This window comes from Lycorma delicatula, chromosome 4, assembly GCF_047948215.1.
Source record: "Lycorma delicatula isolate Av1 chromosome 4, ASM4794821v1, whole genome shotgun sequence".
NCBI lineage: Eukaryota > Metazoa > Arthropoda > Insecta > Hemiptera > Fulgoridae > Lycorma > Lycorma delicatula.
Genome location: NC_134458.1, coordinates 8,100,875 through 8,114,392, shown reverse-complemented (window position 1 = coordinate 8,114,392; position 13,518 = coordinate 8,100,875). Strand labels below are relative to the sequence as shown.

The 13,518-nt window shown below is 29.8% G+C and overlaps 1 protein-coding gene across 4 annotated transcripts in view; it reads left to right on the top strand.

Annotated features, from left to right (window-relative positions):
- The window catches only part of RhoGAPp190 (Rho GTPase-activating protein 190), a 307,804-nt gene that overhangs the window by 221,793 nt on the left and 72,493 nt on the right, over positions 1–13,518 (top strand). For 3 of the 4 annotated variants that reach the window (XM_075362254.1, XM_075362255.1, XM_075362253.1), the window contains exon 20: positions 9,079–9,123. The exons of the other annotated variant lie outside the window; for it this stretch is intronic. In XM_075362254.1, the coding sequence (XP_075218369.1) occupies positions 9,079–9,123 (45 nt within the window). The remainder of the gene's footprint in view (positions 1–9,078; positions 9,124–13,518) is intronic. 4 annotated transcript variants of the gene reach the window in all.

The window sequence follows — 13,518 nt, the reverse complement described above, 5'->3', positions numbered from 1 at the left end:
TTTATTTTCATGCGATAGTTCTTGCGTAGGACTTCATCTATGCCGTTCATTGTTTCTTCTAAATCCTTTTTACTCTCGGCTAGAATTACTATATCATCAGCAAATTGTAGCATCTTTATCTTTTCACCTTGTACTGTTACTCCAAATCTAAATTGTTCTTTAACATCATTAACTGCTAGTTCCATGTAAAGATTAAAAAGTAACGGAGATAGGGAACATCCTTGTCAGACTCCCTTTCTTATTACGGCTTCTTTCTTATGTTCTTCAATTGTTACTGTTGCTGTTTGGTTCCTGTACATGTTAGCAATTGTTCTTCTATCTCTGTATTTGAACCCTAATTTTTTTAAAATGCTGAACATTTTATTCCAGCCTACGTTATCGTAGACTGGAATGCCTTTTCTAGGTCTATAAATGCCAAGTATGTTGGTTTGTTTTTCTTTAGTCTTCCTTCTACTATTAATCTGAGGCCTAAAATTGCTTCCCTTGTCCCTATACTTTTCCTGAAACCAAATTGGTCTTCTCCTAACACTTCCTCCACTCTCCTCTCAATTCTTCTGTATAGAATTCTAGTTAAGATTTTTGATGCATGACTAGTTAAACTAATTGTTCTGTATTCTTCACATTTATCTGCCCCTGCTTTCTTTGGTATCATTACTATAACACTTTTTTTGAAGTCTGACGGAAATTCCCCTTTTTCATAAATATTACACACCAGTTTGTATAATCTATCAATCGCTTCCTCACCATCACTGCGCAGTAATTCTACAGGTATTCCGTCTATTCCAGGAGCCTTTCTGCCATTTAACTCTTTTAATGCTCTCTTAAATTCAGATCTCAGTATTGTTTCTACCATTTCATCCTCCTCAACTTCCTCTTCTTCCTCTATAACACCATTTTCTAATTCATTTCCTCCGTATAACTCTTCAGTATATTCCACCCATCTATCAACTTTACCTTTCGTATTATATATTGGTGTACCACCTTTGTTTAACACATTATTAGATTTTAATTTATGTACCCGAAAATGTTCCTTAACTTTCCTGTATGTTCCGTCTATTTTACCAATGTTCATTTCTCTTTCCACTTCTGAACACTTTTCTTTAATCCACTCTTCTTTCGCTAGTTTGCACTTCCTGTTTATAGCATTTCTTAATTGTCGGTAGTTCCTTTTACTTTCTTCATCACTAGCATTCTTGTATTTTCTACGTTCATCCATCAGCTGCAATATATCGTCTGAAACCCAAGGTTTTCTACCAGTTCTCTTTATTCCGCCTAAGTTTGCTTCTGCTGATTTAAGAATTTCCTTTTTAACATTCTCCCATTCTTCTTCTACATTTTCTACCTCATCTTTTTTACTCAGACCTCTTGCGATGTCCTCCTCAAAAATCTTCTTTACCTCCTCTTCCTCAAGCTTCTCTAAATTCCACCGATTCATCTGACACCTTTTCTTCAGGTTTTTAAACCCCAATCTACATTTCATTATCACCAAATTATGGTCGCTATCAATGTCTGCTCCAGGGTAAGTTTTGCAGTCAACGAGTTGATTTCTAAATCTTTGCTTAACCATGATATAATCTATCTGATACCTTGCATTATCGCCTGGCTTTTTCCAAGTGTATATTCTTCTATTATGATTTTTAAATTGGGTGTTGGCAATTACTAAATTATACTTCGTGCAAAACTCTATAAGTCGGTCCCCTCTTTCATTCCTTTTGCCCAGCCTGTATTCACCCACTATATTTCCTTCCTTGCCTTTTCCAGTGCTTGCATTCCAATCTCCAACTATTATTAAATTTTCATCTCCTTTACGTGTTTAATTGCTTCATCAATCTCTTCATATACACATTCTACCTCATCATCAACATCATCATGGGCGCTTGTAGGCATATAGACGTTAACAATCGTTGTCGGTTTAGGTTTTGATTTTATCCTTATTACAATGATTCTATCGCTATGCGTCTTGAATTACTCCACTCTCCTCCCTATCTTCTTGTTCATCACAAAACCTACTCCTGTCTGCCCATTATTTGACGCTGAGTTAATTACTCTAAAATTACCTGACCAAAAGTCGCCTTCCTCTTCCCACCGAACCTCACTAATTCCTACTGTAGCCACATTTACCCTATCCATTTCCCTTTTTAAATTTTCTACCCTACCAACCTTTTTTAAGCTTCTAACATTCCACGCTCCGACTCGTAGAATGTTATTTCTTACTTTTCTGATGACCCCTTCCTTAGTAGTCCCCACCCAGATATCCGAACGGGGGACTATTTTACCTCCGGAATATTTTACCAAGGAAGGCGCCTCCATTATTGCTTTGGAAAATGCAGAGAGCCACATTTTCTTGGAAAAAAAAAACAGCTGTAGTTTTTCATTGCTTTCAGCTGTGCAGTACTCAGAGGACTGAGTGATGTTGATATGGCCGTTTAAGTCATTGTGACTCACGCCCCTAACAACTACTGAAAGAGCTGCTGCCCTCTTTCAGGAATCATTCCTTAGTCTGGCTCTCAACAGATACCTCTCTGATATGGTTGCACCTTCGGTCCATCTACTCTGTATCCCTGAGCACTCAAGCCCCCTCACCAACGGCAAGGTCTCATGATTCCAAATCTTATTTCCAGCCAAACATTTTTTTTGTTTCAATAAAAAGCTACTATTCGTGAAAATATACTTTATCAGACCTTAGATTATATCTTCCTTCAGGATTATCTGGGAAACCTTCAGTATTTTCCAGTGTCACTGCATGCATCATTTAGACTTTACATGATTTCCTGTCCCTTTTCCCATTTTCCCCCACTATCATTTTACTTCTCCACCATCCATTTAGGTATTTAAATGATTTTCTCATAAATGAATATGCAGAACCAAATCTCGATTGTCACATTCCTTCACTCAGATTGTTTTACCAACTAACTGTACTATAACAGTACTCTTACATGTTATCCTAATATAGCATTATTCATAAAGTTTTTAAATTTTTAATCGCCTCTTGGTTGTATGCTGTAGTAATATTTCGATTTCTGTTGATGAATTAGTAATTTTTATTAAGTAATAATAACATTTGATTTTCAACATATTTTCTTACAAGTATTATGAACTTTCAGATTAAATAAGTTTAAGAATTAGCATTCTGTAGTTTTGTTTTAATTTATTATTATTTTTATAGCCTTGATTAATTGAATAACATTTTATATATAAGAAAATATTCAAAAACATCTTTCACCAGTAAAAGAACCCAGTAAAAATCTATATACAACAAAAAGTACATAAGCTTTAACTCTTGTCTTTATAAATGTTTTGATAAAAATTTGTAAAAATAATCAGTCATGTAGATTAATTTACTCTCTAGTAATAACTAACAATGAGAAAAATTTAGTGCTTATAGTTGAGCAATTTCATCAGTCTGAAGTCACAAATAAGGGTATCTTCTATGTCCATAAAATAGTGTTCCTTCTGCACATTTCCTCAAAGTGTGATGTAACGGTCTAGTAAAAAGAGAATTTTATGAAGATATGGAATGAAATTAATTGTGGTGGTGGGAATAAAGGTTACATGCAAAATTTGTTTTAAATTTATTGTCAAAGGGATGTCAATTGTTAATAAATGTATCATGTTGTATGCAGCCACTTTAGATATAATCACATTATTTAAGAGGTTCAGCAAAGATTCCAATGCTAAATTGTTTCTTTATTTAATGTTTTATAAATAAACAATCTATTTGGTTTTGTTTGAGATATTTTTGTAAACTTTGTAATACCTGTTCCAGATATTTGATCTTAAAGTAACTTTCAGGTATAATGTTTCTAATTTAGAAGTTAAATTAATTATTACATTAATTAGTAGTTTTATAATTCTGATTAGTAGTAAAGTAATACAATTTTCTAGTTAGTGAGTGATATAATGTTCACATTTATTTGCAAGTAAGAATATGTTTGTTGCGTATGTGTGTGTGCATGTTTGCATGATCACTTTTCAAAGTATCCAAGTGCATGGTGAAAATAATTTTTTATTTTAAAACAAATACTGATCAGTTTAAAAAAAAAGTATGAAACCATGATTATTGCTGAGGCCATATTGAAAGATGAATGAATTTTTTGAAATGAGTCTGAGCAATGTTAGTTGTAGCCACTGATTCATTTGACCTTATGTTAGTTAGATCGATCCATGATCTTATTTTAGTTTAGTGAAGCTGTATATTATAAAGATTTGAAAATTTAGAATTGTCCTTTGAAAACAACATGAAATTCAGCAGTTCTTCCCTTTCGTTTTGAGTTGCTAATTTATAAAAACACTCTAAATTTGTGCGTTTATTTTGATTGAAATTTTTTTTATTAACCATTTGCCTAGTGATTTATGTAAAAATATGTTTTCTTACCATAACCAATTTTTTCATTGGACAGTTTTGAATTATGCTTGCCCTTGTAACAAATGCATGATTTTTCATTATTTCTGAAAATGACATGGAGAGTTTAGTTGTGGTAAGTGTTTTGGAAAAAAAGACTTTTAATAATGAATTATTTGATAGATTTATAAAATATAATTTTAATAATACAGTGGAACATTGATTATCCTGATTTACCTTTGCAAGACCAAATCCAGATAATCAGAAATCTTGATAATAAAGAAATTAACAAAGGTTTATCATATTGGACATATCATTCTAATGTTTATTGGGTCACTTAAATAAAAACACAAAAATGTATAAAAATTAAGTGTATTTTAGTAAATTTAAAATGATATTTTGAGCATACATACAATTTCAATAAGAAACAGGTATAGTAATCCTTTAGAAAAAATCAAATGAGTAGAAATTTTCTAATAAATGAATCAGAATTTACAAGAATTATCTGAAAAAAATTACTGTTTTATAAAAAGTTTATATTAAAAAATAATACTTAAAAAAATTTTTATAGGTTTTTCTTACTGGAAGAGAAACTGAGTTAAGTTACGATTTAAGTTGAAAATTACACAGCCTACCATGTATAAAGTTATGAAACTTAGATAAGGCAAAGAATCTAGTAATATCATTTATTTTGACCCACTGTGTATAAAAACAAATGTCATTATATTGTAGTTCTTGCATAACCAATTAATGTGTTTCCGTCAACTCTTCAGAAGTTAATTTTACAATTAAGTTAAACGCAGGCCTAAATTTACATACATTTCATACTACACTAAAAAAAGAAAACAAAGATCAATAAAAATACATTTCTTGATGAAGCAAACCTTTATTTGAATAGTATTTTAGATTTTTTAATTAGTGTATTAATTATTTTTAAATTACCTAGTGCAGATGTAAGCAGTCCAGGTAGTTAGACATTGGAAAATCAGCGTGTGGATAATCTGCTTCTCACAGAATATATAATAAAATTTGATAATTTGTATCAGAATTTAATTGTTCTAAAACTAACCTGAAAATAGTATTTATTTATCAAGCTACCCATATTTTAATCAGTTTATTTATTGAAGTCAAAAGGAAAAAAACATGATAGATATATATATATATATTTTTTTTTTTAACTCCTAACATGAAAAAAGTGAAGATTCCTTTAAGTATCGTAGATAATATAGTCATTCCAGAAAATGAGATGTATCAATTGTAAAGATGTTCAATAATGTACTGGACATCTTTCTATACGATCAGAAACGTGATTTTTTTTTTTCTTTTTATTTCAATCTACAATATAAATGTAGCATTTCCTGTGAAAAAATTATAAACAGTGATAATAAGCTTGGAATTTTTTCAAAAAATGAATCTGAGTTTGAAGTAGTCTTAACCAAGAACTCCACAGATCTGAGTTAGATATGGATGACTGGACAAGTTATTAAATCATTTTTTAAGAAAATTAGTATTTCCATCTTACTACATAATGTGGAGTTTTCAATTCTTTTTCTATCTGTTTCAGTAGAGGTGCAATATTATTATTGTAAGTAATGGACTAGAGTTCTTCCTTTTTAGCAAAATATGTTACAGGCCATTTTAGTGGAGTAAACATAGTTCTAAAAGAGGCATTATTTCGGAATAATTAGGGACTATCTAGAAATAAATTAAAACCATTGAAGTGTATTCTAAATGAGTCTTAGTTCAAAGTCTACCCAATGATATTGTGTGCTAATTCTTTATTTGTTTATTAATAATGAAAAACTGCAAAATTAGTTGTAAAATAGATTATCTCAAATATAAATCGATAAAAAATCACGAAAATTGGTACCTAAGGATTTTTGGGTGTGCTGATAATGAATTTGATATCAGATTTATGAAATTCGAAATGGCTGAATAAAATACGATAAAAGTGCAAAATAAGCCCGAAAAACAGTATTTATTGTTTTTTAAGGATTTTCAAGTATGCTGATAACGAATCTGATGTCAGATTCGCTAAATTAAGAGCCTTGCTTGAGTTTGACCTCATATATGGAATAGTTAAAAAAAAATTTTTTAATTATTAAAATACATATAAAACTTCAAGAAACTATAACTCTTCAAAGCCCAATTGGTTTTATGTCATTTGCTTTTGCCAATCAAAAGTTACAGCCACTAGGCTAGGGCAAGCCAGCCTAGACCCTGCATCAGCGGTGGAGACGAAGCGCGACTTAGAGGGTTTATTAACAGATTAATACTTGTTCAATTTTAATCGTGAAAATAAGTATTACACATGTTTTCAATGTAAAATTTTACATTCTTTCTAATAATGTTTCCAGTTTTTTGGTAAAAAAACTGAAAACACCAATTTAAAAAGTTATTTGCAAAAACCCGTATTTTCTCACATTAATTGTTAAATAAAAAAATTAGCACACACATTTTGGTAGTAGACTACCACATCTTTCTAGTATACTTAAAGAATATTTAAAACAAAGTCTACTTGGTCCGGAATCTTTTTGAAGTAAAAACCTGCCTTTTCTCCACTATTTATGTTGTGGTTAGAAATCAGATTGTTGTGTAATGGGTTCTTTAAATTAACCCGGTATTTTAGCATTTTCTTCTTTTAAATTAGTTTGTGAGTTACATTTTTATTCACCTGTAGACTTGTACATAAGGTATAATCTGGATTATTTTTAGTTTATAATTATTTACATTTCTTCAGTCCTCATTTTCTGTTTGAAATCAGAACATCTAACTTCAGGCATTTATACATAGATTTAATATGTAGAAACCAGAAGTTAACTTAAAAGAACATTTAACTGTTGATATGTAAGGGGTACCCAAAAATATCCAAATTTGTGTCTTGCACACAATCTAGATGAGTTGTGAATTTACTACGTGTGTAGTGAGCTTCCAGTATTAAAAATCAGAGCTCTACAGACATTGCTCTGTATTGTTTGTAAGGTGTTCAATGTTGGTTTTTTTGGTGCTTGTTAAATGTTTTTTTGCAATGTGTGATAAAGAGCACAGTCTGCATTAATCTTTATTTGCGCTTGGAGAAAACTGTTGCTGAAACAGTAGTGATGCTTCAAAATGCGTTTAAAAATGAAGTTTAAATAAAAAACAGGTCTATGAGCGATTTTCCTTTTTTAAAAGAGAAGAAATGATGTCACTTGACCAACTATGATCTGACCGACCTTTCACAGTTAGATACAACAAAAATCTTGAAAATATTTGCAACAAAATTTGTGAAGATTGTTGTCAAACTGTTCAAGAGATTGACTTTTTTGTATTGAAGTTCTTGCCAACAAATTTTAGACCAAAGAAAAAGCACAGTAAGTTCAATAAAATGCAAAGACAATATTGATTTGCTTTTTTTACATGACTGGATTTTTCACAGTGAATTTGTTCCACCTGGAGTGATGGTAAACCAGCATTTCTACCTGAACATGTTGAGAAGATAGTATGTGAGTGTGTGGTGAAAATGACCACCTATGTGGAATAGTGGTGATCAGTTTCTGCACTACTATACCCTTCCCATATCCTCTCGGTCAAACGCTTTTGCTGAAAAACAAGATGACTGTTGTCCCTCATCTTTCTTACTTACCTGATCTTGCTAGATAAATAAAGAGCTCAAAGTGAAGTGCTATTGTACTGTGGAGGAAATTAAAGATAGATCACTTCAGGTCTTGGACAACATTCATCTTCACAATACCCAAATTTTTTCAGCAGTGGGAAAACTGTTGAAAAAAGTGCAGCGAGTCCCATGGAGTAATTTGAGGATTAACGTACCAGTAAGTAAAAATTATTAAATATATATATTAACAATTCTGGTTATTTTCGGATACCTTCTCATATATTTTAAAGTAGATAGATTATTCTGCTGCGATGTAATCCTCACGGTTATTAAATCAGTATTCTACTGAAATCATGCCACAATGACTACATGCTAGTTCGACGCATTGTAACTGATAAGACAAGACTAAATTTCTTTCTATAAATCAGTATAAAACAAGCCTTGGGAAATACGGGTGAAAATTAATTTACACTTGCCAGGAAATGATACATTCTTATTAATATAAAAAAATTCCCTGATATCATCTGTAGATTAAAATTTAATGATATTTCAGATGTTAATTGGGATCTATAACCCACCATTTTTTTTATATATAAAGTCAAACGAGACATATATCTCGACTGATTTAGTATATATATGATTTATTGCTTTTTAGGGCATTGTAGTATCCAAAAGAAATTATCAAATGTTTAGGCAGTTTGAGCATAGTTGTGTTGATGACTTAGTTTAGCTATGGTAATGTTAGACTTAATTGTTACAAAAATTGAATATTTGTACAGCTCTTGCACTACTTTCATTCAAAAGGTTGACACTTCATTATATAGTTTTCATTGTTAATTGCTTATAGTTTATTTATCTATTTTCTTTTTTTTATATATATTTGTTAATATTATTTATATTGTAACTGTTGTTGCTTGTGCATGTTGTAGTAATGTAGTTTATTTGGGTGTGTGTGGGGGGGGGGAGGGGAATTAGTGTACTAATTAACTTGCTGATATTTTTAAATTTTATGTTGTATTTGATGGAAGTAACAAATATTTTTATAATACTCCTATTAATTGTATTTGTAGGATTTAATTACTGATTTTTTATAATTACTAATATTATTGTTATTGTCAATGGCTGTTTTTGTTTGATGCAGCTGACATAAGTGGGTCCAGGGAGTCATTGGCTACGCATGACTCAGGTGAATATTGAATGCATTTATATCCCCTCACATCTATCAGTTTCTCCTTATTTGGTTACTATTCTTTTTATTTGCGATGTAGTTAGTGGTTCTCTTTTGATTTCAGTTTTTCGTGATATTTAATAATATGAGAATGATATTTACACACTGAGAAGATAAGAACTGTGATTTGAATTATTCTTTTACTATGTCTCATTTCCTTGGCACATGAATGCTCATCCATAAAGATTACACCTTTTCATTAAAAAAAATTAAAAAAAGAATAATTGGTGCTAATTTGATGTTAATGTTGGGGATTTGGATCTTTGCTACATAGATATAGAGTGCACCCGACTTCCAGTTTTCTTCTTGGTGTAAATTGAAAGTATGAAGAAAAGTAAAATTTTTTCTACAGAATTTCTTTTCTTTGATGTATAAATATATATAAATACACAGGATGACTCAGGAGGAAAGGAAAATAATTTGGGAACTAATTCTAGAGCTTGAAAAGGAAATGTTCACATAAACATCTATCTGAAAATGCTTTGTTGTCGAGTTATGCCTAGTGAAACATTTCGGCTGAATTTCAGTTCCTCTGTGAAATGAGGTCACACTGAAATTTTTTAGGTGTTATAAGGGGTAAACTACTTGATGCTTTCATATTTTTTTTAATCTGAAAATTCGAATAAAACAGCTCCCAGAATTGCATCTCCTGTAGTTTTATTATATCAGATGTAAAACAGGAAAATTTTGTGACAAAAACGCACTATTTTAGGTTTGAAGAACAATAACTTTGTTAAATTACTAATAAATGTGTGAATTTTATTATCAAAACTTGTAGAAAATTGAATTCTCAAAAAATTAATTTAATAAAATCTATGAAAAACAAAAAAAAAATCAACTCTTATTATTAAAAACAAAACTTAACAGAAAAATTTTATGAATTTATAAAAATTAAAAAGAGATATTTTTATTACAATAAATTTAAACTTTTAAAAATTAGAATATTTTTTTTAATTTACTTTAAAAAAAATACTCACTGTGGTTTATACTGAATTAATTTACAATAGATAAATGTTCAAAAATTCCACCATTAACGTCGATGCACTTCTCAACTCATTTCCTTACATTTTCTGTCACAAACCTAAGGATTTTGCAATCCTTAATGAAGACTGCAACATTGAGAATGTGAATAATTAGTTCATCATGTGCATCTACTTTTTTCCTTGTATACCTTGCATTTCATCCATATGCATAAGTAGTATCTAAGGAAGTAAGGTCCAGTGATCTAGGTGGTCAGTTTACCATCCCTTTACATCCAATCTATTTACCAGTGAATTTTTCATCTAAGAATTGCCTTCATTCATGAAATGTGTTTGTAATCTGTCAGGTTGATATTACATTTCAATTCCCACCATTGAGAAATTTTCAAGTGCTATGAGAAATTTATTGTTTAAAAATTCCAGATAATTTCTCTCTGTGATACACTGTTCTAGTATAAAAGAGCCTATTAATTGGTTGTCAATTACGTCACCAAATATTCCGGAGATTTGATTCAACTACAGCATGTTGGTTTCCTTCTGACTACTGACGTGAATTTCGTGTGTTATTTATTCACCATTACAGGTAAAAGTAGTTTTGTCTGAAAATAGTAGGAACGGATTAAGTGGTAATTATTGTTAGCCCATTGACAAAATTGCAGTTGTTTGTTTGGGATAATTACCAAGCTGGAGTTATTGAACTTTCAGAACATGATAACGATGCAATCTGTGAGTGAGCATGTAATGTCCTCTCTACCTTCGAATGTTGAGTCATGTAGAAATTCTTCACGTGCTCGTAGGACTAAACTGTACCACCTGAAGAATGTTTTCCCTTTCATCACTGTGTACTGGTTGACATGAGCACCGGGGATAAGTGTACCATTCTCACAAAGATTATTAAAATTCTACATAATAGCTCATTTTTCAAAGGTCTAAATCTATTGTACTAAATTCAACTGTTTTTAATTTTTTACAAATTCATAACAGTTTTCTGTTAAGTTTTATTTTTAATAATAAAAGTAGATTTTTTGTTTTTCATAGACTTCATTTCATCAGTTTTTCAGAATTAAATTTTCTACCAATTTTGATAACCTAATTTATGCGTTATCAGTCATTTAACGAAGTTATTGCACTTCAAATCTAAGAAAATGTGTTTTTCATCACCAAAGTTTTCTGTATTACATTAGATACAATTAAAACTACAGGAGATACTGTTCTAGGACCTGTTTTGTTCAGTTTTTCAGGTTAAAAAAAAAACATAAGAAAGCATCAAGTAAGTTTAACCCTTATATAATGCCTTAAAAAATGTCAGTATGACCTCATTTCACTGAGCGAACCTAAAGTGGGCGGTCACTAGGTGTAATTCAATAATTACAGTATACTAATAGTAATAATAGTTTCTTATAGTGCTTGAAAATTTTGTCGATGGTAGGATTTGAAATGTACTATCAACTTGACAGATTACCAACACATTTCACGAATGAAGGCAATTCTTAGATGAGAAATTCACTGGTAAACGGACTGGATGTAGAGGGATGGTAAATTGACCATCTAATAATAGTATAGTAATAATTTACTGGTTATCTATCATTTTGTATTTTAAACATAAACATTTATTCCTCAGCTGAAATTTCATATATATGCTAGGTTATCTAGAGGTTTACTTGTATAAAAATACTGAACCTGATCTCAGTCCATTTCAGTATGGTGGCCATGTAAACTTTTTAATTTTTTAACTTCATTCAAGTTAGCAACTTAAAAATCTGGTTTATTTAAACGTTATTTTTACAAAAAATGTTAAGCATTTAATGACAAAGAAAGTGACACCTTATTTATTCAAATGTGTTTATAAATAACAAAGTTGTGGCAAAAATTCTTAAACTGAGTCGCCAGATTAAAAAACCAGTTTTCATTTTCTCCCAAATAAAATTAAATAACTTGTCATGATCTCAACTGGAATAATTTTATTAATGTTATCATGAAATAAATTATAATTTTAATAAATATTGATAATATATGCTTGTATAAATATGTTTTGCTTTTATCTTGTAAAAACAATAATACTAAGTATAAAAATATGTATATGTACTCATATATATGTATTGAATTGAATTTATTTAATTCTTGCTCAAACTGTTCCATTATTTAGTTTTGTTATTGTGAATACAATAACAAAACGGTCTTTTAAAACGGTTTTTTTTTAACATTATAGGTGTAATTATCAATTAACTAGAAACAATTCAGATTATGAACTTAAATATTTTACATAGTGAATGTATCAATACTATTTATTTCATATACAATTGTTTTTTTTTTTCAAAATTTTCATTCAGGAAATTGTTAAGAGTGATTTAAATAAATCAAGTAATATCATTTATTTCATGATTCAAATTGTACAGTTCATTTGCGGGAGAGTGATATTTCTTTGTATAACTATTACGAAATTGTTAAATTTATTTTTAATGCCAAGTTAAACTCTCTTATTGTTTATGTTCATTGTTGAATTATTTTTATTTAATTTTTACTACAAGTTGATTTTACCACGTTTACCCGTAATACAATTTTTATAAGTTTGTTTCATAGCATTCCATAGCCTTACTTAGTGGATTGTGATGTATCAATTACATTTCTTTGTATTGTATATGGATTGAAAGTTAGGAATATTTTTTTATGTAATGTAACAAACATTTGATTTAATTTTAGCACATTTATCCCTTACACAATTTTTATGTGTTGTTCTTAGCCTTTGATTTACTTTCTATAGAATTTTGATGCTATATTTTGCACTGTTTTAACTCATGAGTTATTTGTGATATTAATCAAATCATTGTGGGGATTTGTGGTATTAATAATACACATAGTTCATCGTTAGTGTTTTATCATTAAAATATCTGTTGTCTTCATTTTCTTTTACAGGTCATGGAATTTTACATCTGTTTAAACACACAACATATGTGTCTATTATAAACACAAAATTCATAATTTATTCTGAAAATATCACCTTCTCATTTGGTATCATTTGTTAACATTAGCCAGAAGAAAAATCTAGCAGTAAATGTCCCATGAAAAATTAATTTTTTTTTACAACAGCAAAAAATAACCAAAAATCAACATAAGTGTTAATGAAACAGTAGATTGCCTTGCAGTACTCGTACTACTAGAAAATTCTCAGCATACCTAACCAAACAGTAGGTTATTTAATGAGAGTAGTGATGTTAAATTGTCAAAATATTAATCCTGTATCTTATATTATTATTTTCAACAAAATTAGTAATATAAAAAAAATCAGTTTATAGAATATAAAGCGATCAGAATTTTGAGATGTTGAAAGGTAAATAAATCTATATGTCATGTATGTCAAAATCTATAAAAATCC